General features: G+C 40.0%; 2 protein-coding genes across 3 annotated transcripts in view; one reads left to right on the top strand and one right to left on the bottom strand.

Annotated features, from left to right (window-relative positions):
- Positions 1-4,774: 4,774 nt before the first annotated feature.
- LOC136420428 (dual specificity protein phosphatase 3-like) overlaps positions 4,775-25,687 on the bottom strand; it is a 38,222-nt gene continuing 17,309 nt past the window's right edge. For both annotated transcript variants that reach the window (XM_066407340.1, XM_066407339.1), the window contains exons 3-4: positions 8,674-8,903; positions 4,775-7,432 (exon numbers count right to left, since the gene is read on the bottom strand). In XM_066407340.1, coding sequence (XP_066263437.1) covers positions 7,035-7,432; positions 8,674-8,903 — 628 coding nt within the window. In that variant the 3' untranslated portion in view covers positions 4,775-7,034. The remainder of the gene's footprint in view (positions 7,433-8,673; positions 8,904-25,687) is intronic.
- Positions 14,754-21,212, top strand: LOC136420963 (uncharacterized). The gene is made up of 3 exons (XM_066408105.1): positions 14,754-14,844; positions 16,547-16,783; positions 17,091-21,212. The coding sequence occupies exons 1-3, from the start codon at positions 14,754-14,756 to the stop codon at positions 19,826-19,828; spliced, it is 3,066 nt and encodes a 1,021-aa protein (XP_066264202.1). The 3' UTR covers positions 19,829-21,212.

Genomic DNA, 25,687 nt, shown 5'->3' with positions numbered 1-25,687 from the left:
ACCGCACGCATCAGGCCTTCGGGAACAACCCATGTGTTGAGTCGGTAGAACGTCAGTCAAAGTTCACCCCCACCGTCATGGAAATTTGTACATTATTCATCGGGGCGTTAGCTGGATGCCGTAGAAATGGTAATACTACTATGTCCATGTGTTTCTGCTTGTGCTAAGAGCAAACTTTGAGGAAAATATCGCCATCAGTCCACTATCACACACAACATTTAGACAAAAAGTGTTCCTCGCAAACGTTTGTCGTCTGCCGAATAGCAGGATTCTGGGTATCAAATATGGCGGCGGGAAAATTCACCGTAGTGCCGTAGCCATTGGTTGAAGCAACAAAGAGGCGTTTTGATGATTAATCACACTTAGAGTCCAGTTGTAGGTTAGCAAAAGAGATTCTAATAAGTTGTATTGTAAATAATTGTGTTTAGCAGGAAGAGGATGTGACATTTGTTTATAAACCAGCGAACAACTATGTACATATAATTCTCCCACGAAGCCCTCAGACTGTGACAATAAGGGACGGAGAGTTTTTGACGTAGCCAACTTCTAATGCATGGTTATCGAAGCTTTTCAGACAGTGTTCTGAATGCGTTAGTCTGTCAAGTTTGCATTTCTAGCGGTATTACTGATGTTGCATCTAGCACATATCCCTAAACACCCCGTTTTCGAAAAATCCCGAATTTAAGTACCCCGCGAATTTATGTTACCCAACGTTACCTACCTGTACACAATTTGTGTCTGCCAAATCTCTACATATAGCATTAACAACCGATAAGAGAAAAGCACAAAGTTGTTTCAAGGTAGAAAAGAAAAACTGTATTTTTAGGAATTTAGAAATACAGAATGTCTATTTTTAGCATAATCATGACAATAGAGTTATGAAAGATATTTTAGGATGTACAACGCATATGTCAAAATAGCAGCCAATGTGCCAGAAAGTAGTCATCAAACTTCTCACTCTTATACCAAAGAAAGAACAGAAATTAAAATAGTTGTACAAATATGGCATGTTTATTAAAACAAGAATTGTTCATGTAGTAGGAAAGAAGAATTTACTTTTGCAAGTGAGCACCAAGGAAGAGAACATGAATATAACCTCAAAGGTGCACAGCCATTGATCATACACTAACTATACTCTTTTAAGAAATGATTTAAGTGACGCCTGTTAAATGTAAATCAACTAACCGTGTATAACAGTTGATATCAAGACTATTTAATAGTCAATCTGTGTTTACATTTTAGATTTATTTATCAAGCTGTTAAATCACCCTGGTACTGATGTCTAATCATAATGTTTAAAAGTATTCCTGTAGCATCATGTAATGCTGTGAACAAATTTGTGTCACGTAGTTGTATTTGGTCATAGCCTTCTATCTAATTATACACTGAAATAGAGACTTTCATCACAGTAGTAGTTATTCTGCCTTTTGGTAGGTATCCTAAACATGTAGTGTCTCATATAAGTGAAGTTCAGTTAGGACTTATATCTAAATGATATTTGTGTGTTTGTTGTGCTAGGTACTAAACTTTGAAGTGAGACCTTATGATTTCCTGATGTGAAATTAAATGAAGGGAAGTTAAGAAATTCATGACTGAAATATCAGATCATAAATGTTCACAATTACATTAATTATGTATATTGCTAAAACGTTTCGGACAAAGTCTTATGTTGCACAATGTTGTGAAATTTTGTCACGCTTTCCATGATTTTATGTCAGCTTTGTTGTTTAATTCTATTTCACAGTAGTCCATGACAAAAGTGGCCACGTCCTTCAGAACGTCAGTATTGTATTGTAAGCAAAAGAATTGTGGTGCACTCAATATGTAAACCTTACCGTAATTAATTGTCTTTGTGCAGTGCCAAGCTATCAACTTATGTTATATTGTAAACATTATGCATGCACCTTACATTATGAGGCTATTTTGTGTTTCTGAACATGAAGGTTTGTTGTGAAAAACATTGTATTAAGTAAACAAAGATGAGATAGAAAGACAGGTATCAGTGAAGGTGTGTGTTAGTAGACAGGGTTAACTCTAGATGTTCTCCAAGCAGATGTTGAGGTGAAAGATTGTAACATTTTCTGACAACAGAGAGGTTGTTGGCTAAGGCAAGTAGAAGAGACGCTAGGCAGTCAGAAACAATGCGATTTTCAGCCCAATGTCTGCTTGGAGTCTATAATTAGGTTCTAGAGCTGATTCACAAGGACTTTGGATTGGGAAATACACAGAATGATTAGAAACTAAATTGCTATTTCATAGACATAGTAGAGTTGTAAAAGATGATCCAAATTTTCAGCTATTCCTTCAGCCTTCGTAAAGAGGAATGGCCCACTTTTTGGGACCTGACTTTATAACCATGAGGCTATTAATTTAAAGTTGATTTTGCTGCAATATCTGTCTCTAAAAGAAGACATTCAGTCCAGAAATGTTTTTTTTCTTATCTGATTTTCAGTCCTGTTGAAGGCTGTACTAACATGAAATTAATTAATAAGAAAGATAAAGTGGGGTGGAAAAAAGTCAAAAGGCACTTTTGAATTAGTTCCACAGTTCCACACGTGTGTTAGATGGAATTATTTTTGCCTGGTTTTGGACTTTTTAGCCCACAATGATTTTAACACAGACTTATTTGGTTCTTCTTGTGCACCTATGTATGACTTGAACATATATCTAACTCTGCAAATTCTGCAAAATTCTTAAGACATTCTGCATTCCTTAGTAGGAGCTGTAGGTTAATGAAGAGAGAAGGAAATGAGTGGAAGAATTAAGTGGATCTGGTTTGTGATGTTTCAGCACAATTGTGGTAAGGTTGGAGATAATAAAACAATATGTGTGAAATATGTTTTGTACAGTCGCATTCATTGTGTTCACTTGTAGTCTTCAAATTAATAGTCCTACTCTAATTAATATACAATAAATAACGTATTCCTAACTTGAAAGGAATTTGACTGGTAGTGAAGTTCAGAACAGTCAAACCTCTCACTCATGGTACTTAAGAAACTGGTCACAGTATACAAACTACACGACTCGACAACCTTAAAGGGAACCCGAGCAATATTAGGGCCAAAAAAGTTTGAACTTTGAAAGTCTATTTTTTGGTCATATCTATACATGATTAGTTCAAACAACACTATCACAATGTATAGCGACATTCATGATGCAAAAATACGCTGTCGTTGCGATGTGAGAACTCACTGAAAATCGTCACCGGGGTTTTCGTAGGCTCGTTTTTACGGGGTTTTAAAATACTCTAAGTATGAAGTTACTACGCAAATGTGCCAAATAGTGTTGGTAAATGTCACTACCATAAAGATTTCAGCATTATTTTATTTCCATTTTTTTGCACAAATATTGCTTTGGTTGCCTTTAAGAACATTCGTTCAGCACCAAGGACAGGGATACACACGATGCAGTCAAAGCTGTCTATAGTGACCCCTCGAAGCACATATGAGTCATTTCCGGCAGGTTTTGGTGTGCCGTTCATAGCTTCTTCCAAATCTATAATCTTCATTTGTTTACCATTTGTTGTTTCTTTGATAACCGGGCATGACAGATTCCCCGTCGCCTATGTTAAATGTGCCATGTTCTAATGTACAATATATGGCTATTGTAAGTTTGTATAGATACCTAACCTAATTAATTGTAATTCGACAATTGTAATGTAACTTAACTAACTCCATGTGTATTAAACAATGTCAAAAAATATGCAATTCAGCCAACAGGCTGCCTCCTCGAAGTGCTGCATCAGGCTGTACTGCTCGAAGTCGCTGGCGCGTACGCCGTGGTAGTCGATCCCGACGTCCCCGTAGAACTCCGGCCCCGTCTGGACGTGCATAAACGGAGACTTCCCTTCGGCCGCGTTCAGCACGTGCGTGACGCCCAGAGCACGGAGGCGGTGGACATTGCGAGCGCTGCTCCTGTACAATATTCATGCCCCAAATAGAGTAAAAGAAAAAATAATTTTCTCATGAAACTGACGTTATAGCTGACTTTAGTCTTTTTATTACTTAATAAATCTAAAAATCAAGAAGAACTACAGACAAGAACTGAGCAACGAGTTAATGTCTACAATGTAAGCTGCTCTTCCTGTATTTGCTACATACTTCAAACGCACGTTTATTTATATACGGTTAAAAAGTATAAACATGAACGAGATGATTGCGTTACTCTTGTCGAAAAAGTTCGCGAGTGAAAAAGCCCATGTGACGTGACATAAGCGCCGCCTACTGAATCTTTTTCAGACTGCAGAATACATTGTTCTTTGATGTGAAGAAGACCGTATTGGCGCGGCTGGGTATCGCGGGAGGAAGGAATATCTGGCAAAAAGTCATGATTGGAGCCGGGCAACATCAATTTGTTTGTGTGTGAGTGGTGTTCAGTACCAAGGACAGGTATGTTTGACAATGTGTGAATAGTGTTTTGCACATAGGGCTGGTGTGTTTGTGTGTGGATGGTGTTCAGCACCAAGGACAGGTATGTTCGATTGTGTGTAGATGATGTTCGGCATCAAGGACAGGTATGTTTTTTCTGTGTGTGGATGAAGTTAAGCACCAGCGACAGATGTGTAAGCCTGTTGATCGAGGTTGGCGGACACTGATGTATATAACTTTCTTTACTCCCTTCACCAAGTCATGTATTTATTACCCATTGTCAGGACATTGTTGAATGTATGTGTGGGTTCACAAAACTCACATTGTCATTGTGTGATTCTTTTACTCTTGCAGCACAACATTTTATCTTGACAAGCAATATGGAGAACACATAACTTTGACATGAATAGATTTTGAACACATTTTATTGAATGTATTCATCTTAGAAATACATATGACACACAAAATGCCAAGAACACAGCAATGAAGACAAATATCACACACAAAATTGAATAATTCATATGTTTATAAAGATTTGATGTTCTAGCTAGCCACAAAGTGCAAAGTTTGTGATATTCAGTTTCTTTGACACAAAACAAAAAAAGTACATTCAGACTTACTGCTATTACAGAAGTGTTGTAACAACCTTGTTAGACTATGACAACATATCCATGTACATGACTGTACATATATATATTGAAGTTACATTAATTTTGACTGTATACTTATACTTTTTTATTGCCACAAGCAGAACAGAAAGATTTGTAAACAGTCAAACACCCCTGGGGTGAGTAATCTTAGGTCACAATAATCTAATTTGTCCATACTTGATATAAAAATGATTAAAAAACAATACAACAAACAAGAACAATGCTAAACCCTGAACTGAAAGATCAACATGAACACAAAAATATGTCTCTGATGTGCTAAAGTATGCTTCATCCTGGAATGTTGCATATACACTGTCAGAAACAGTTATATAAAAATAATTATTACAAATTTAATCCCAATCACACTCAAAAAGCACACTGAAAATTGCAGGGGTGGTAGTGGAACATACATTGCATCGTTTGTATCTAAACAAATATAACATTGGAGGCAGAAAAAGATAAAAGATGAAGACAGAAGGGTTGTAATGGGCAGTGATTTGATGGTTGAGCAAGAATTGGCCGGTCACATCACCCAGCAAATGGCTCTATCTTAGGGACTCATCTATAAGGACTTAGGAGTGAGAATCTGGGCTTCAACAGGATTTGTCTAGACTTTCGCACACAAATCCGCCTAAATTGAATGTCACCAAAGGTTACACTTCTGTAAAACCTTACAAATTGTCTTAGTTTGCAAAGGTCCTGTCTGCAGAAAATGGGGACAAATTATATCGATGAAGGTTAGACATCCAGGCAACACTGTAAATGCAGAAATGTTTGCAGGGATTTGGTTTCGCAGTATAGAGATGATGGAGTGTTTGCGGTGGTTATGAGTTTGCATTTGAAACAATCAGTCAATACAGAAAAGCAGTATTATAAAATGCTTTATACATTGTTTAAAAAAAGAGGTACAAGACAGACTGTAATGTTGTTATATCACACATAAAATAAATGTCCATTGCAATAACATTTTTAGTTACAGGCAATATCTAGTGTATGTGGATTTTTGTTTTATGTACTGTTTCTTACCACCTGTTAAGTGCTTAAAATATAGAATTGTTTTTATCTGTTTGCAGATATGATGTATATTTCATAAAATCTACTGTGATTAAGGAATAATTTGTTTGTTACAGATAATTTTGCATGTTACCTATACACTTGCAATGTGCATAGAATAAAGAATTGCCATTTTAAAACCATTTGGAGATCTACATTGTACATGTATATTTTTGAAAATACACAATTATAATGATTAAGGTATAATTTGTCTGGTACAGGTAATTTTGAATGTTACTTGCACACATGTGTAGAAAAATGTTTCTATCTCTGAATTATGATTGACAGTTGAAAACCTGAAACCAGGACTCTTCCTACTCTCAGCTTTCCTTCACCACAAATACCATCTTCATCATCATCATCATCATCATAAGCATCGTTCTTCATTTAAAAGGTGAAACCGTCACCGACTTCAATCTTCAAAAAGAAACAATTGTCAGATCTTCAGAATACGATTAGTTTTGGGTTCAGAGTTAAACCCTCAGGCCATGGGACTCCTGGCATCTTCCAGTTACACTGTGGACTCTTTACTAGCCTCCTTTGCAGACTTTTGGAGTGGAAGTTTTAATCTTTTGGGGAGCAATGATACACCATTTCAACGTAACTTCCTCTGTGGCATAAACTTCCTAGGCAGCAAAACTCCTCTATTAGAGAACCTTAGCCCGAGTAAAAAATTCCGTATCAGCCCTTCCTTAAAAAGATAAACACTGCCGCTCCAAAAGTCTGCAAAGGAGTCTAACTCTTTACAGAGCATTTAGGAGAATCTCAACACTGAAGATGTAGGTGACTCAAGCAGAAGCCCCGGGCCCGAACTCTGGGATTGGGACCCCTTCTCCCCACATGACCACCCTTAGTGTATGTATGTACATATACTTGCCCCTTGGGTATACAGTGATGTATATGGTACACACAATATTGGCCTTATGATAGACATATCTCAGTACATTTTGTATTAGATTATCAACTAGGACACTAGCACATGCTCATCTTTTCCCTGCACTTCTTCTCGACTCTCTTCGTTTGTTTCTGCCTTTGAGTGTTCTTTCGTTTCTGTTGTATCTTCTGTCTTGGACTCTTTAGTTTCTCCTTGCACTTCTGTTCTGCTTTCCTCCTCCCCTTTCTCATCCCTTCCCTCCATCTCAACCTGCCATTCCTCCGCCATCCTCCGCTGTTTCTCGGCCTCGAGTTTGTCGTTGAAGAGACAGAGCTGTTTGAGGAAGCCGGTGTTTGGGCCGATCTCGCGCTTCTGCCTGATGGCGATGAGAGCGTCCTCCACGTTGTGTTCCTTGTAGATCATGAGGTAGGCCATGACGAGGGACGGGGAACGGGAGTAACCCTCGCGGCAGTGGACTAGGATCTTCCCTGCAAAGATGCCATGAAAAGCATTGTTACACTTATGATTAAGTGATAATCCAGAAAGTCGAATTTCTACAATACAGCTCCTGAGACCCGTCGTGCTGTCTCCCACATTTGAGACTTTCCGGGCCAGGCTGAAGACCTGCCCAGCTTAGCCCAAGACCTCCCCCCTCCCCCTACTTTACTCCGGACTGGGTTGTCTGGGGGTAAACCCAAGTTGAAGTTGAAGAAAGTCAAGCAATGCATACCTTCCTACGGCAAATGTATACCTGTATAAGACCAGACTAAAATGTTTGATCCACTCGCACCAGGAATCACCCCTACTCTGTTTGACATGAGCACTGGAATCTTCAATGTGCTCAAAGCGTGGCTCTACCCAAACCAGGATCTTTAGTTTTACCTCCCTAACCAAAGCTAAGTATTCATTAATTTTTCACGTGGGGAAATATGTACTATGAAGAGCCTTTCCTAAGGGCACAACCTTTAGATTTTAGCCTGGTATCCGAACCCATTGTAGCTCCCAAGTCTCTTCTGTCCTATCTGCACTTTTATGACAGAAGAGACTCGCGGGAGCAACATTGTATGATAGGTTCGGATACCAGGCTAAAATCTAAAGGTTCTGGTGTTAAACCCCTGCCAGGCCCCAATGTTGTGCCCTTAGGAAAGGCTCTTCATAGTACATATTTACCCACTTGACTCAGGTGAAAAATTAATGAATACTTAGCTTTGGTTAGGGAGGTAAAAATAAAGATCTTGGCTATCAGATTTTAAGTCAACAACCCTAGCCTTAAGACCACACTGATAATACAGTACATTAGGGGTGGATACCGGTTCACTGGAGCTGATTCGGACCTTGATAACATCCAAGAACCAAGAGTAAAAAAAAACCTGAAAGCCAAAAACCTGAGTCCAAAAAAACCTGATGAACAAAGTACAAGTATATTTTTTTATTCTGTTTGATGAGAAGTGTTTTGAGTCTCCCCTCTGACAAAAAAGGCATTTGAAATAAGTGAAACATTCAAATATCAAACACTGGTTTGTCTTGAAAGTCTTCTTACCAAGAAACTTTTATAGTCTTGTGTGTCAGTGTTAATTCTTATGCTTGATATTGGTCTAATAAAACAAAACATCAACTGGACAGGATGAGGTTCAGGTCCGGACCTGAACCTAGATCTCTGGACCTAAACTTGAACTTGGACCTTATTAAGCCGAACCGGTATCCACCCTACAGTACATGCAAGTCTAACCTCCTTCCTCGTCAATTGCCTTGTGGATATATTTCGCAGCTTCCTCAAAGTGCTGCATCAGGTTGTACTGCTCAAAGTCGCTGGCGCGTACGCCGTGGTAGTCGATCCCGACGCCCTCGTAGAACTCCGGCCCCGTCTGCACGTGCATGAAAGGAGACTTCCCCTCGGCCGCGTTCAGCACGTGCGTGACGCCCAGAGCTCGGAGGCGGTGGACATTGCGAGCACTGCTCCTGTACACGGGAAAGAAGATTTGAAACAGTTAATCCTTATCCTACTGTGCCTAAATATACATGGGTTGCACATTTTATTTATCTGTTTATTGGTTCAGCATGTACATTGTATTTACATGCCAGTGTTGCCCAACTAGCGAGATGTTATTTTTAAGGGCTAACCCACACTTTACTTTGAACACACAATTAGTAACAAAAGATACTAGGTTAAAATTTATGGGCTGCACATTAAGTGCCTGCTGTGTATTGTATGGAAAACAGGAAGACTAGTAGTGGTAAGTCCCATATTGCATACTAATATGCCATTGATGAATTATCAAAATGAAGAATCAAAGACAGTTCTTCACCAAGGACAGGTAGTTTAACTGTGTGGATGGTGTTCAGCACCAAGGACAGGTGTTTTGACTATGTGGATGGTGTTCAGGTGCCATTTACAGTTTCAGTACATCTCATTCACTGGACCATCACTTTTCTGTGGCAACTAGTGAATGAGATGTACTGAAACTGTTAAGACCAGGGATTTTTCCAAAGAGGGTTACAGGGGTGATGCCCCCCATTCCCTGACCACACACCCACTTTCCCCTGGAGAGCAGATCCTCTGACAAGCATAAAATTCGGATTGACAAGGGATGCTAATAGGTCACATGAAGCAACAGTCTTCAATTGTGAGCTGTCTGACAGCAATTTCCCCCTTAGAAAGCCTTAGAATGCCCCATTTCAACTAAAATTTCTCTAAAACTCCACACTGTAGTAGTATCTAGTGTTTTGATTATACTGCTGCCGGGGTCCCTGACACAGGGGTGGGCAGCAGTCAGCAAGTCTTTACACCACTCCTCCACGCGGCTCTGTCCAGGGAGTTTACGCTGGTCAGACCGCACACCCTAATGCCCTTCTTGTAGAGAGATTCCCATCCCCCTGCCTGCTCCCTCCACTCCCTTGCAATGCTCCCCCTTGCTTACTGTAATTCTTGATTTGTTAACTATAACTTAATTTTAGCTGATTTAACGGTCAGTCAACCGCTAAAATTTCATCATCGCTAATATTTGATCACTAATATTTGAGACAGTAATGTTTGTTCCCACCGTTAAGAGTTAAGATTAACTGCCGTCACCTACTCCATTTTCCCCCAAACACTATATTTTCCTGCCGCTATATAAAAGTGATTTACAGTATTTTTCCTAGAAAAACCTGAGTGCGCTCATTCCCTGCACTCCCCTAACTTCTAGGTAATTACAGAGCCTTTCAGCCCTACCCAGTCAGGAGAATTACCCTGCCTTTCAAATGTAATTAGGTTAAGTACCGGGGCATCGCTGAAGGTAAAAGTAATACAGGACAGACAGCCCGGGATAATTGGCCAATTTATCTGCAGCAATGAAAGTTGGAGGGAAAGGATTGGGTTTCCACCGTTTCTTGCAACTTTGGTGTGATGGATTAATTTCAGAAAGGCCAAGTATCCGCAGGTTGTTTCACCAACCAAAATTGGAAATGCATCAAGCAACTGATGTTAGCTGATAGCTTCCCTGGTTATAATATGGCGCTACTTTAAAACTGAATCTGAAGAAGGCAAAGATAATGGAGATTTTCAAGGAGGAAAAACATCTAGAACATGTATCACTAGAGTTCAACAAACCCTGACCTTCACCTGAGTTATTGTGTTCACACACAGGCAAACGCACCCAAAAACATAACCTAATCTTGGCGAAGGTAACTGCTATCGACTTCGGGGGTCACGGATAGATACTCTTACAACTCAAGTGACAGGCTATATGTGTGTGTAAGCATATCCCATTTAGAGCAAAATGGCCCATAGGTGCTTGACCTTTGAAAGGTAGCTGCTTGTCCTTGAAAGCAACAGATCAACAAAAAACATACGTTCGGAAGAAAAAAATGAGGAAGAAAGTCATCAATGGGTGTAAGATCAACGGCAGCAACATCAACAAATCATAGACAACGACACAGTTTCATCTTTGTAAGTCGCTTGCAATCCGCCAAATTTATAGCTGCCAGCTATTATGATTGAAGCTTGTTACTAAAATAGCCATATCATGCCTAACCAGTTTTACCAGACTGGTATATATATATATACAGTGTAAATCGCTGGTCTGTTCATCCAAAATGGCTTATCGCGATCGAAGTACTGAACGGTACACAATGTCTCTTTGTCGTATTGTTACTGTTGGACTTATTCTGACCGCTCTTGTTGGAACTGTCGACGGCCAAGATGGAACAGCAACTCCAGGTAGGACCTTAGGTCTACGGTTGGAGCGTTGGAACCAATTGGTCCCGGGTTTGATGCTCACCATGGTCAAACGTTCTGCCCTTGGGAAAGGCACATTACACTTCCCTGGTGGTGGACTGACGCCCACCGAGCCTATTCGGCTAATCTGTCCAAAAGTGTGCCAAAAAACGCATTACGAATTTGGTTGCTGATGTGCCAACATGTAGCACATTGCCACCAAGAACCGTATAAATTTTTATTTTTTAACTTGTTTTTATTGGGTCTCAATAGGCCATTCTTGGGGACAGTCGTGGATGTATCGTACAAATTTCAGCTTGTCTCGTGACATAGATCCCTGTTTTCAATTGTCAGTTTTGTCATACAACATGTAGCTGCTCTGAAAATTGTACAGCGAAAATAGTTGCGTGACGACTATGAACTGCACATTTATCATTGTTACCACCGTAACGATAATGAACATTGGCTTCAGTTTGTCGATTCTCTTAAAGAGCAGTTGTTGGGTGTCTTAAAATCTCTCGCCTCATTCGTTATGAAAACGTAGTTATGAACGGTATGTGTGATGTATATATTTATGTCATAGCTGGGCCGTGTAAACGTTTGATACGGGTGTTCCGGACCGGCTGATAATTTTCCTTATCACATGGGGTTCTAAGTTATATTACACGGGCTTCTATAGAATATTTAGAATGCATTTCAAGTGTGCCGGTTGTGCCACAGACTGATGAATGCCGGATTCGAAGGTTGGAATCAACGTTGTTACAATGTCTTTGCTCGAGGACACAAAACTCTCTCAACTAATAAGCCTAAGGCGCATTTCGCATTGAGATATGTGTTTTTTTTGGTTGGTATGACATAGAAAAAAATACAACACGGGGTATTCCGCATCACCCTCGGTCCACGCCATCCCCCAGGCTGGGTTGCCTTTTGGCAGACGGCCGTCAGGCGATCCTACCCGCGGTCTGGCTGTTACCTCGGGTGATACGGAATACACTGTGTTGTATTCTCTACATATTTTGTCAGTGGCTCTTTATTTGATAGTTTTCCCTCATTGAGAATGGAGAAAAATGTTGGGCTGAAATACTGTTGTTACAGTATGCAATTCATGAATGTTCCGAATTTGTTATCAATTTGTAAAGGCACGTCCTTTAATCTCTGGACAGGATATCGTCCAAGTTCAATTCATGAGATACACAATTGCATTTGTTTGCATCTACCCATGCAGCTTGTCAAATGTTCGTTTTATAACTTTACTTGTCCTCTTATAATTACTGGTACTTTTTATGTAGAGTATTAAACTTTTAAGGTAAACAAGCTTAGACCTCCCTTCACCATGGCAGGGCCAGACTTGCCCTTTAAAATGGGTGTAACTGTTTAAAGGTTGCGTCAGTGCACTGTACCTAAATTTAACACTTGAATTATCCTTATTTGCATATTGTTTTGATTGTTGAGTGATTTCGTACAATTAAATTCAGTAACTACTAATTTGTTACACAAAATTTAAAACAATATCTGGATTTCAGATACTTCTGAAGATTTCTGCCTAACCGATCAAGATGTCCCGTGGAACGACCAAGTCAAACTTACAGGTTGGCCACCTTTCTTGTGTTGCGTGATAACCTTTGTGTCACATCTTGACAACTTTTGATAAATGGATGTAACAATTAGATAAGGTGCGTCGTGCCTTACGCTTGAATAACAATGCAACAACTGTTGAAGGACAGTGCTTGGGGCAATTCATGTGTTTGTGTGTGTGTGTTTGCGCCTGTGCGTATGTGTGTGTCTGTGTTTGTGACTGTGTGTGTGTCTGTGTGTGTGTGTGTGTGTCTGTGTGTATCAGTGTGTTTGCGACTGTGCGTGCATGTCTGCGTGTGTGTTTGTGTGTGTGTGTCTGTGTGTTTGTCTGTGTGTATGTGTGTGTGTGTGTTTATTTGTGTGTTTGTGTGTGTCCGTATTTGTGTGTGTATGTGCGTGTAGATGTATGTATGTGTGTGCATGCATGTGTGTGTGTGTTTTTGTTTCTGTGTGTGTGTGTGTGTGTGTGTGTGGATGTGAGTGTGGATGTATATATGTGCGTGCATGTATGTATGTGTGTGTGTGTGTGTGTGTGTGTGTGTATATATCATTCCATTACGATTGCTACAATATCATTCCATTACGATTGCTACAAGTACTGGAATTCACTTTAGCTATTTATGACATATGAAATGTATACAGCATTGCATAATGTTCCATCTTTTGCATTTGGTTGGACAATTCTGCATTTTGGGTGCAGAGTTCTGCGGATACCTTGCAGAATTCTGAAGATGGGTTTCAGAATTCTGCAGATGACTTTCAGAATTCTGCACTAAAATGCAGAATACTGTGCAAGTGTTGCAGAACTGAACAAGACCCCTGGGACTTATCAATTTTACCTATGTAATTGTTGACATATACTAAGTCATATTGTCCAATACACTGCATTAAGTTTCCTTCTCAAACAATGACACAATAATGAAACTTTTCCAGATTTAGTATGTTCCAGATTTAAAGTGTCCCCTGTTTTGGCAAGCTGTATGTGTATAGAATGCATCGGGTAAAGGCACAACTACAACAAAAGTACCCGTGCATGCAAGAGTTTGCCTTCTTCTGTGCCACTTCGCACCTGTTTTGCCTTTTTAAAATGGCGGTGAAATTGAAACAGAGGAACCATTATTATCATGGTCTTGCCTCTAGATCTGGAGCCAAGCATTGTTGATCTCGCCAACATAAGTGACGTAAGTCCAATGGTAATTGAGATACTACCCACTTTATATGAAAACATGATGCAATAGTGGGACTTTTTGTGGGAGGGGGGCCTCGATGTAGTCGTCACAAGTGACATTTGCAATGAACCTCCGGTGCCACCCGGTGCCAACAGACCCCCATCTGCTTGCTGACAGGTCATCCATCATGCATTGTCTCCTGTTTAGAGATCATCATTACTCCAACAAGTCTTCTGTAAACTTGTCTGTAGTTAGATCGGGTGGAATTATATCAAATAATTGCCAAAAAAAAGTATTCTTTGTTAACTTAAAGGTATATTTACATTAATTGATGGACCTACATATGTTTTAAAAAAGTATGTAGATATTTCATCAATGAAGGTTAGATAATCAATGTACTGGTGGGAGTACAACTCTGTACTGGTGGGAATGTGTCAGGGAGTTCCTTTTTATATCAGCTTGCCATATTGTTGCCTTCCCTTAGAAATTGAACTTTGCACATAATACATGGTCACTATGTTGTGCACTCTACATAGAGTAGAGGCATAGTTGATTGTAAAGTAAACAAATAGTACATGTTTTTTTCGTTTCTGTGCCTATTCATTCTGTATTACATGTACATGTACATGTATCTATGTTTTGGCAAGTTGTATGTGTCTGGGATGAATCAGGTAAAGGCACAACTACAACAACAGTATACGTACCCGTGCATGTAAGTGCCCGGTACAAATAAAACAAAGGGGAAATAAAGGAAAGGCGCTAAGGAACATAAACAACTGAATTTGTGTGTGCAGAGGACAGGACAAGTGAATTTAGTGAGTTAGTGATACATTTATTTACATACATACAAGGACGTGTAGGGGTGGCTCAATGCAGCAGGGTCTTCCCCAGTTCGGTTTTGAACTGGGAGAGGGACCCCGCCTCCGCCACACCAGGCTCAAGGTCGCTCCACTCTTTGATGGTGCGAGGGACGAACGAGAGCCTATAGTTTAGTTGTTCTTGCCCGCGATGGCCGCTTTACCGATATGAAAACATGATGCAATAGTGCTGAATAGTGGGAGGGGGGCCTCGATGTAGTCGTCACAAGTGACATTTGCAATGAACCTCCGGTGCCAACAGACACTCGGTCTGCTTGCTGACAGGTCATCCATCATGCATTATCTCTTGTTTAGAGATCATCATTACTCCAACAAGTCTTCTGTAAACTTGTCTGCAGTTAGATCGGTTGGAAAATATCAAAATATTGCCAAAAAACAGTCTTGTTTGTTAAAGATATATTTACATTCATTGATCGGCCTAAGTTTTAAAAAGATATTTTGTCAATGAAGGTTAGATAATTTATGTAGCTGTTATTTTAGAGAACAGACTATTTCTCATGAAGACTTTTGTCAACAGTAACTCCAACAGAATAACAACCAAAATGATCCTAGGAGCTCCAGCAAACCGAATTTCTAAACTTCTGGCCTGAGATTCTCGCTCCACCTATCCCTATCCAAAAATGGCAGAGAAAGAACACTACAGTCTACACCGGGAGAGTGCTCTGGCCTTTCGATATCTGCTAGCATGGAACCACTCGAGTTATGGTGCCTTTCTACATCTGCTTGGCAGGTGCCTTACTGATTTCTAAGTGCTTTTTGAACAAATATTATGGCAGAACTAAGAGTGCTAACATTGGTACTTTCTTTACAGTGAACTAAGATCAACCCAGACACCTTCGCTATGGCAATAATTTTCAATTGCCACACTTATTCAAATTGGGAAAAATGGGAGCGGCGATTCCGAGAAGCAACAAATAAAATTGGTATGGCCTTAACTCCAATCTTAATTTCTGTAACAACTGTTCCGCTGCAATGCCAGCTTTTTCAAAAGCACTTGTTTGTTTCCTGACAAGAAGGTACATGTACATGACGTCTGCAGCCTGTCTGCACCGATGTATACATGACATTGTTTCGCAAATATCGTACAATTTACCCATGATGTGGCAACATGAAAAGCTACATGTATGAACTTATACAAATATTCTGAAATTGTTCTGTGTAAAGGTAGATTCTAAAAAAGTTACCAACTTTGGTGGCTCTAACGTGAGCAGTTCTGCCATTATGAGACATGAAAGCTAAGTTGGCCTCAACCCTACCACCTGGTCAGAATAGGGTTAAAGGCACTTTTTCATGGTAGTCAGGGAATGACATGTATCATATATACATGTAGCTACTGGTTTGCATGCCCCTGGTATTATTAGTTTTCTTTGTCATAGAAATGCTAATCTTATTCTGTTTATTGAAGCTAGTGTTGACACCAGTGTTACCAGGTTAGTGTCTCTTTGAAAACAGGAATAAAAGTCTTGTTGCTTGTGATACCATGTTTTATCATGTCAATAATCATTCTTGTTACGAGGTGCATGGTCTCTGAGAATGTTTAAGGCTTCCTGTTTTTTTACCCATCTTGTTTTTTTTCGCCATCCATAGAGTTTACTTGCTGTGGCCTTGGTTTTAATCAAGGCCACAGCAAGTCAACAAACTGACTCAAAATGACTGTATTACCCAAAACAACAAATTCGAATGTAGGATTCCCATCTAGATAATTTACAATGCTTTTTTTATATATAGCTTTAACGACATACATTGGGTATTTGGTGCTACAAGTCCTCTGTCACTCTTTTGCAGATATCCCTCGTCTGCACTTTGCCGGTTGGTTTCTCGCCGACCAGTCAACGTTTAACAACAAAGCAGAAAATTGGAACATCACGACATTTAAGCCTGACAGGGCTCCTGGATGGAACACCCACGGCAGTGCTGCCTTCAGGCTGTTTGATTGTGCCGTTACACGAGTCTGCCTTGCAAACGGAACGTGTTTGGATGATGTGGATGATGATCCAATTGTTATTAACCAGTCAATCACAGGTGAGTTCATCTTCAGCATTCGTCTGCTGTTCTTCATTGGTCTGTTAATTTGGATCTTTGAACCCCAAATTTAACAATGTAGACAATTGATATCATGTCTCTCATTCTTCACACACTTTCTAAATGTTGCCCAAAACGAAAGAGGTTGGAATTTCCCAAATATTCAAATGTGTGGCCATGTTTTATTCGCACGTTCGCAAAGGTTTTGGGGTTCCCAGAGGATCATTTATCAATATAACCAAATCAACATGGCCTAACCCAGATCGAATGCCATTCAAAATAATTTTCGGTTCTATATGTCCTGTAGGATCTGACGGTACTGTAGCAGCCAAGATGGTTGACCTCGATCCAGACCAGCAATTTCAGTCTCAGCTTTGGGGACTTGTTGTCGGAGTCAACGGATCATTCCAAGGGGACTTCGTGCCCAGGTCCTTTAACGGAGGTCGTACAACAGCATGTGATCAGTGCATAGCGGACAGACATGACTCCGCTTACTACATTTCAAGGCTCATAAACGTTAACTGGTTCAAAGAAGAACAGCGCCTGAAAAACTCCACCTTTCTCAAGGACGTGATGGCCTTGCGTTGTAAGACAGGATTTCAACTGTATGTAAAACTTAACATGCGCTTAATGAACGTAAACCAGTCCTCTCCAAACTTTCCGTTCGGAAGAGTATTCGGTACCATATTTGCTGCGGTAGCAGATACCCCTGTTCCGCAAGGCCCGTACAAGAGGATGCTTTGGGGCAACAACAACAGTTACGGTAAACTCTTTGATGCACCTTTTTACGTTGATGAACAGAGAAAGAAAGTTGTGGTGGATTTTGCTAACAGCGTGGACACCGACCCCCATGGAAACGTCATCAATATACCTGGACGCCTCTTTCTGATCCAGTGCAATCACACCCAATGCAGTAACTGCGAGGTGCTGGGGTCAGCCAGGTTGAACATAGGAGAAATCAGCTCCTTCTCGAAAAGCTGGTTACATCAAACCGCGGGTGTGATTGAGTTTTCACTGACAGACGGGGTGGCGGAAGACGTTCTTTCTACACCTTTGGCAGTCATGGAGATAATCAACGAGACCACTTGCAAAGTCCTGCTGCAAGAGAGACTTGATGGGGTGTTTGTTAGTTCGGTTGACGAACCCGTATTTCGGAAAGAGCCGGGAGAAAACTGGTCGGTGACACTTCGTGCATTTCAGTTTGGCAAACCAATTGCGGGAGCTCTTCTTGAACCAGACCTTCTTAATAATGATACAGCAGTTCCAGTGGATGCTGTAGCTGCCTCCCCGGCATCGACAGATGCTAATGGCACTGCTCAAATCAACTTTGTCTCTCAAGACCCCGGAGAACCGAGGGCCGATCAGCAACTGGATGGACAGGTTTACATTTACGGTCTGAATGTCACGGTAACACCAGGTATGGATCCTTTCCCTGTCGGGGACTTGATGATCTCGGTTCATCTTTACTCTGATTATAAGCTTTCGGGAAAGCCTACTTGGTACAAAGACATCTACCCTATCTTCCAACAATATGCCAACCTCTATCCAGTCATGAAGCCCATAGTCGACCTCGCAAGCTATGAAGATGTTACAAAAGAGCCAAACCATCGAATGCTGAAGTACGCGTTGGAGCTACCGATCGAAGATCCGAACTATATGCCTGTGACGCGGGATCTGTCGCCGAAGAAGAGAGACATGATCCTATTCTGGCTCGATGACAACGATAACAACGAAGGTCGACCACCCCTGGGGAGAGTCAACATCAATAACTTAAACGACATAAAAACTGCCTTACAGACGGCCATACAATTGGAGCTGGCAACCATTCCTCCCTATCTCAGTGCACTTTTCTCCATAAAGGAAGGATGCAATGAGGAGGTCGCTGCATTGATCCAGGGAATTGTAGTGGAAGAGATGCAGCATCTGGCGCTTGTGGCAAACCTCCTGAACGCAGTTGGCGGAACCCCCGTGGTTAACACGCAGAATGTCGTACCCTCCTATCCGTCTTCGCTTCCAGGTGGAGCAAACCCCGACCTGACAGTCACCCTGGGAAGATGTTCTCTTGACCAGATCCAAAACGTGTTTCAAAAAATCGAAACGCCGGAGTGTAGCCTGTCAACTAGTCCAGTGACGGAACTGTTTCGTCACAGAAAATTCAACTCCGACGGTGTCTTTGATGACGAGGGCTTGAAAAAATTGAAGGACAAATGCAAAGAATCCCGCTCGCAATACAATCCTCAGACCATTGGTGCGATTTACATCCATCAAATCTTGTGCCCCATGCTGATACTGGAACTCCACACCAACAAAATGGGTGCTACCATATTCGTTGGAAATCGCAGTAAGCAACTTACAAGGAAGCAGTGGTATGGCAGTGCTAGCGATGTACCCTTTGCAGTAACGGGTATCACAACTGCAATCAAGGCCATAGCGTACATAGTGATGGAAGGTGAGGGAAGTGACCCTTGCAATCCCTTTGACCAGTACGGTGAACTGTCCCATTATTTCAAGTTTGCGGAAATTGCACACGGAAGGAGGCTGGTGAGAACGGACAACAACGCATGCCCAAGCCCCATGACTCTGAAATCGGAGACTACCACCGATCATCCAAGTAGTCAGAAGATATCTAGTGACAAATGTTATCGCACAACCCAACCGTCCATGTTCGACGACCACGTTAGGTTTCGTCCCTGTAAAGAAGACGCTAAGTGCAGCACAAGCTTTCACTTTGTAGGTCCGATAATACCGTTTTATCAGAATCACGTATGGCCCACCGTTTCCAATCCGAGAAGCGACATGTACCCACCTGATACCAAGGCCCGAAGATACTCCGACATCTTCACTAAAGTGTACTCAGATCTACTGATATGCCTCAATGAGGCGTTCAACGGACACACTGATCGAATGGGGCGTTGCATGGGCATGATGAAGTCACTGAAAGTATGGGCCAACAAGCTTGTGCGAACGCCGATCGATCCCAACGGAGATCCGAACATTGGTCCAAATGCAGCACCAACCTTCGAGTTTTCTGAACCTAGCATGTAAGGGGCGCTGACTTGCAAACCCACAGCGACACAAAAAGGAACTAGAATCATATAATCCTTCAACCACAATCTAAGCCTCCTGCAGATGAAAACAGAACCTTAGTCTAGCACAAACAATGTAAGCATCTCGTCACACCATCAAGCGAAATTCTATGAAAAGAACGAGAAACTAAGAACAGTCTCTATTGACCAATGTGTGTCTCACAGTATCAACTCAAACCACACAAGGAAGGATATGAAGAATGCCCAATCAAATACATGTATATGCAGGCAACAAATAGCATGTACGTAATATCATTGTCTGACAATGCTTATAATGTCTAAGCTTGTACAAACTTTAAGGTTACAACACATGGTGTATGGCCTAATGGAACTAATCATGAGTATGCAGAATGGCAGTCTACACATCACGAGATCAAACACTACAAAGCACCACAGACATAAATGAAAGAATCTCTGACAAGGATCTTGGAATTTTTAGCAAAAAAAAAAATTGCTGTAAATCGTTGCTTATTCGAAAATATCATGGAAACCAGGTTTTTAGTGTTTTCTACTGTACCGGGCACGTTAAAGGAAACCCAAGCAATATTAGGTCGCAGAAATCTGATTTCGAAAGTCAATTTATTTGAGTCATTTCTATACATAATTAGTTCAAACAACACAATCACAATGTATAGCGATGTCTATAATGCAAAAATATGACGTCGTTGGGATGTGAGAACTCACTGAAAATTGTTGCCGGAGTTTTTGTAGGCTCGCGAAACCAAGGGGATCATTAAATGGCACATTTTTGCACAGTTTTAAAATGCTCAAAGTATGAAGTTATTACGCAAAGTTGCTAAACAGTGTTAGTAAATGTGACTTCCATAAAGATGTCAGCATTTTTTTGATTTACATTTCCTGGGCCCTTATATTGCTTTGGTTGACTTAAATACCTCTTAAGTCTATAATATCATAATTGTTAGTTACTAATAGGAATAAATACAAATAAAAACAAACTTTATTGAATAGCAGTTTTCTAACATACAATGTATGGCAACTTCTATTACTTAATAACAACTTAGGGGACAAAAGTATAAAAGACTGTGCAGTATGGGATTAGACATAGTCTTGCACAGCTCTGGTAGAGTTTCTAAGACAAATTTCAAAGCCAGTTTCTTATGACTTATTAAGTACTATAATCCTATATTTACAATGATACAGTACTACACTATATCTACAATATATCAGACCTACAGTATCATCCTATATTTACAATAAGCACTATCCTATATTTACCATGTCACATTTTCAGTAAATATAGTTTTATTCGTTGAGAAAAATTTTGTTATACAACATGTAGGGGACAAAAGGCATAATATTCAATAAACGATGTTAACTTGAAAGTTGCAACTTGATTGCTTTTGATTGAGACAGAATTCTTTGATGTTGTGTTCAGTAAAATACATTGTACTATAACTACAAAGCAAACATTAGTGCAAGAGGCCTTTAAGTTTAATTACCTTTTCGTCCTTTATGATTATAACAGTTCTACCGTATTGTCTTGAATAAAGTACGCACTTTTTAAACATTTCAAAATTCAAAAGGCACCACAAGTCATTGCTAAAGTCAGTGTGCGTACTTTATTTGAGGTTATTGCCCGGACAAATTGGAAAAGGACCTCAAACCCTTGCTTAATCAAACCAGGAACCCAGCTGCGACAATGCATGGCTCAATACCTGCCAATTTGCGAAGTTTGTAACTTGTCGTAGGCAATCCTCAAGTTTGCAGAGACGATGCTGGCAGAGTAAACAAGAGAATCTTTTATGAATCTAAGGAATGGCATTATGTAGAAGTCCTTGATATAAGAAAAATGACCCGGAGATAATAGGAGGAACACCATAAATTTGAATTTATCTTGTTCAAAATTTGTTCAAGATCAGTGGAGAAGGGGTGCGTACTTTATTTGGGGTTTTTGACTTTACGTTTTAGTTCTGCAAATTTGTGTGGAACTAGCCCCAAATCAGGGGTGCGTACTTTAATTGGGGTGCGTACTTTAATCGAGAAAATACGGTATCATTCAATTCACATGATTTAGATACACTAAGAAGTGTTCACAACACCTACAAAATGTACCCACACATCAAATATCACCTCAATCCATCCAGAGGTTCTTAAATTATTACTGCCGACAAACATAAATAATAAAAAAACTGCACTTCCAGAGCATGCTGCTAGGGGGCCCAAACCTACAATGTACACCACTTCTTTCTTACATCACAAGCTGCCACCAAAAAATCCAAACCAAAGCATGTACAGAACAAAAGATGCCAAAACCGGAAGTTCTGCTGCAGTACCAAGGTCACATACCAGGGGGCCCAAAATCAACCTTGGCCTTTGTCTTCTCATGACCTACCCACATATTAAATATCATCATAATCAACCCAGAGATTCAAGAGTTATGCTGACTACAAAATCCGGGAAACACAAACTCACACAGACAGGCACACACACTGACAGGCCAAAAACTATACCTCCATTTTTCATGTCGGTAAAAACGAAGCCAAATACCATTGCCTCCAATTTTTACGGAGGTAAAAATATCTTGTTTTGAGGCCAGTACACTTTGAATCGGTGAACCTACATGCTGTAATTGCACCATCAGCAATTCCTCTGGTGTTCTAATGTAATTATCTTTCTCGCCAGTCTCCAAATTACAGGATCAGAATTGTTCAGACAAACTACAATCATTTTGGCACACGCTCCCACAGCATGACTAAACCAGGTGCAGTCATAAGCAGAAATTATTATTTGTATTGATTATTCTAACCTCACTGGGAGTGTGTGTGGAAACGAATGAAGAGGAATTCACCACAAGAGAGAAATCTTTGTTACCAGACCGACATGCCGATTGATTTTGGGATTATCGTGACTCTGAGGTTCTGACTGTAGTGATACATCATGCTTTTGTAATGTTGGTAGCAGAAGAAGGTTATTTTTGAAGCCTCTATTCATTCATAAAGCTCTTTTTATTGAGTTCATGAGGGAAGAGGTTAAAGAGTCAGACAAAATATATCTTAGTCCTGATAAATTTATATAAATAATTTTATTATTTTGTAATGTCATTCATCTATGATAGTTATGATTGTCAGTCTTCTGGGATAAAATTTTCTAAAGAAACAAAAAGTGACTGTCTCTGCTACAAAATGTGAATTTTCCTTATGATTTCAATCTTAGCTTTCCAAATCAAAGTACAGTTAACTGTAATGCTTTCAAACTTACATCTAGCTAGATACACACAATGTTAATAATATTCAACATATCAAATCAAATTATGAATGCTGCACTGAAATGTATGCATATAACATGTTTAGGTTCATCTGTCAATTTTCATGATTTTTTTAGTAATCAGTTTCAATATATTTCATAGGACACATCTTGTGTACAATACATCTCTACAGACCTGTAAAAGATTTCTTACAGAAAAAGTAGGGCATCCCACCTTCATCCATTAGTCTCCACCTTATTGACAACACAAATTGGCCATTTGAATCTGACTCACACAAGTGGTCCAATTACTGCTCAACGCACATTAACAGCAGGTTGATGGACTGATGTCGTTATCTCACAGTTAATGACAACTATCAATCACTCTTGCTCATCAATTGCTGATGATGCACAATGGCACAGACAGATTTTTATCATTCACGACATGTTAAATACTTAGTTATACTATCAGCATTTCAATTTTGTTATTATCTCATAAGGTCATTGACATGAGTTACTCTTTTTAAAAAACATATATATTTGATTATATGATTGCAACATTGTTTTAATAACCAATGATTTGAATTTTTGATTTACAAAAACAAAACAAAAAACATTCATTTGGCACAAACAGTATTGAAAAAAAGAAATCTCATCTTAAGTCTTGTTGCTTTCCCTCAAAATACAGGATGAAAGAAACAGTATTAATAGCACTAAAATTACCAACATTTGTAAGTCCCAAGCTTTATTCCCAACAAGTGATAAGTAAAGTGACTGTCATGCTTGCACAGTGTAATTTTTCCTTACAGAATACAGCAAAACCTGGACAAGTGACTCTTCATAAGGACCACCTGGCCAGTGTGACCCTTTTTTTGGTGGTCCCTTAGATAATTTTTCCTTGGTATGAGGAAAAAACAACAGTGACAGTGTTTGTGTGGGGAACACATACAAAGGAAACATGGTGTCCTCTGGGCATCCCCTGCAAAAGGAGGGCATCTAGTTTCTTTGTTTTCTTAGTGTAGGGCATCCGAAAGACGCCCTGAGGCCATGCTAGCTAATAGCTTGTTGTTTTAAAACCATGAACTGACAGCACATCTTTGGGTAAACGATAGTGAGGTGTGGGGAAAGTGAGACAGATGATGTTCGGCTGCTTTGTTACCCTTTTCAGACGAGCCACTAAGACGCCAATGACCCCATCAGTCTCAATGTTACATGATACGTCTGCACCTTACAGAATGCTGATGATCATGAGGCATAGGAGAACCTGAGGGCTTTTTCTAAAGAAGTACATTGGTGCTGCACCAATTTTTTTTTCTTGTCCTTCTAGTGTTTCTTAACTCGTGGACAAATTTTCTTGTCTTAAGAATTTGAAAAGTGAATAAGAAAAAAAATTGAACAACAAGGAACACTTTCTCAATTTTCTCAAGTTGAATTTTTTTCCTCTTGTTTTTCTAGTTTTAACTAAATTGAGGACGAATTTTCTTATTTTAAGAATTGGAGGGGACCACATACTGCATGTCCATGACTGTACGCAAACAACCTCATGTACTGACCATGCACCCCCTTACCCTGGGGAGCAGATCCTCTGACAAGCATAAAGTTCTGATTGACTAGGGATGCTACTTAGTCACATGTGGCCAAAGTCTTCAACCGTGACCTGTCTGACAGTAATTTTTCCCATCAGGAAGCCTTATAGAATGCTGCATTTTAGCTTGAAATGCTGTAAAACTCCACACCGTTTGAAGTTGCTGCATTTTGACTGTTTGACAGTGGTCCCATTGTCTTGTCATAGTTTCTACAAGACTGGTTAGGGAGGAACAAAGAAAACTTGGGAGGTGGAATTGTAATTGGAGTAAAATTCTGCACTAAGGTAAACAAGAAAAATCTTTTTAAAAAAAGCTGGCAGAAAATAAATCAGATTGAACCTTGCACAATGCTGAAGAGAAATCATTTAACTGGAAGGCCAAGGAAAGGAGAGAACAAAAAATAGATTCAAAGTTCGTATGTCAAAGAAAAGAATGTTAGAATAAACGATTGTAATCAGTATACCAGTAATTCAACTGAAAAGTAAATATCTGCGAGCTGAGGAAGGAAGAGATTTTCAAAAAGTATCTGACAACTTTCAGTATAATCATGACAATACTTCAAAACAAAATGACAGTGAAAGATTGACATATTATGAACCAACAAAACAGACTTTGTGCAGTAAAATCTCTGCTATTCGTTTTGCAAGCTACTGCCAAAATGACAAATAAGATTGCTTGTCGAAGAAATCACACAAATAGTGCAAAGGTGCGGGAGCCAATGATTACATGAGTTGAAAAAATCCACCTGTCTACTGTAATCTTTACCCCTTTGACATTCCGGTATCCCTGACCTTACAAAACTCCTATTATACATCATCCTATCAGCTTACCCATCACAACCTTTCAGCTTACCCATCCCATCCTATCCACACACCCATCACACTTTCATTACTGTAGGTTTAGTGAGGGAACCCCAGAGGTCAGCTGTATCTTTTCCCCATCAGATTCAATCAAAGGCTAATGCCCAGGAGACGGCAAGGTGAGAAGACCTCATGGCATGCAGATGACTAGAATAAGCATCAACCTAA

Source organism: Branchiostoma lanceolatum, chromosome 15, assembly GCF_035083965.1.
Source record: "Branchiostoma lanceolatum isolate klBraLanc5 chromosome 15, klBraLanc5.hap2, whole genome shotgun sequence".
In the NCBI taxonomy this organism is placed as follows: Eukaryota; Metazoa; Chordata; class Leptocardii; order Amphioxiformes; family Branchiostomatidae; genus Branchiostoma; species Branchiostoma lanceolatum.
This window is presented reverse-complemented; position numbering and strand designations above follow the sequence as displayed.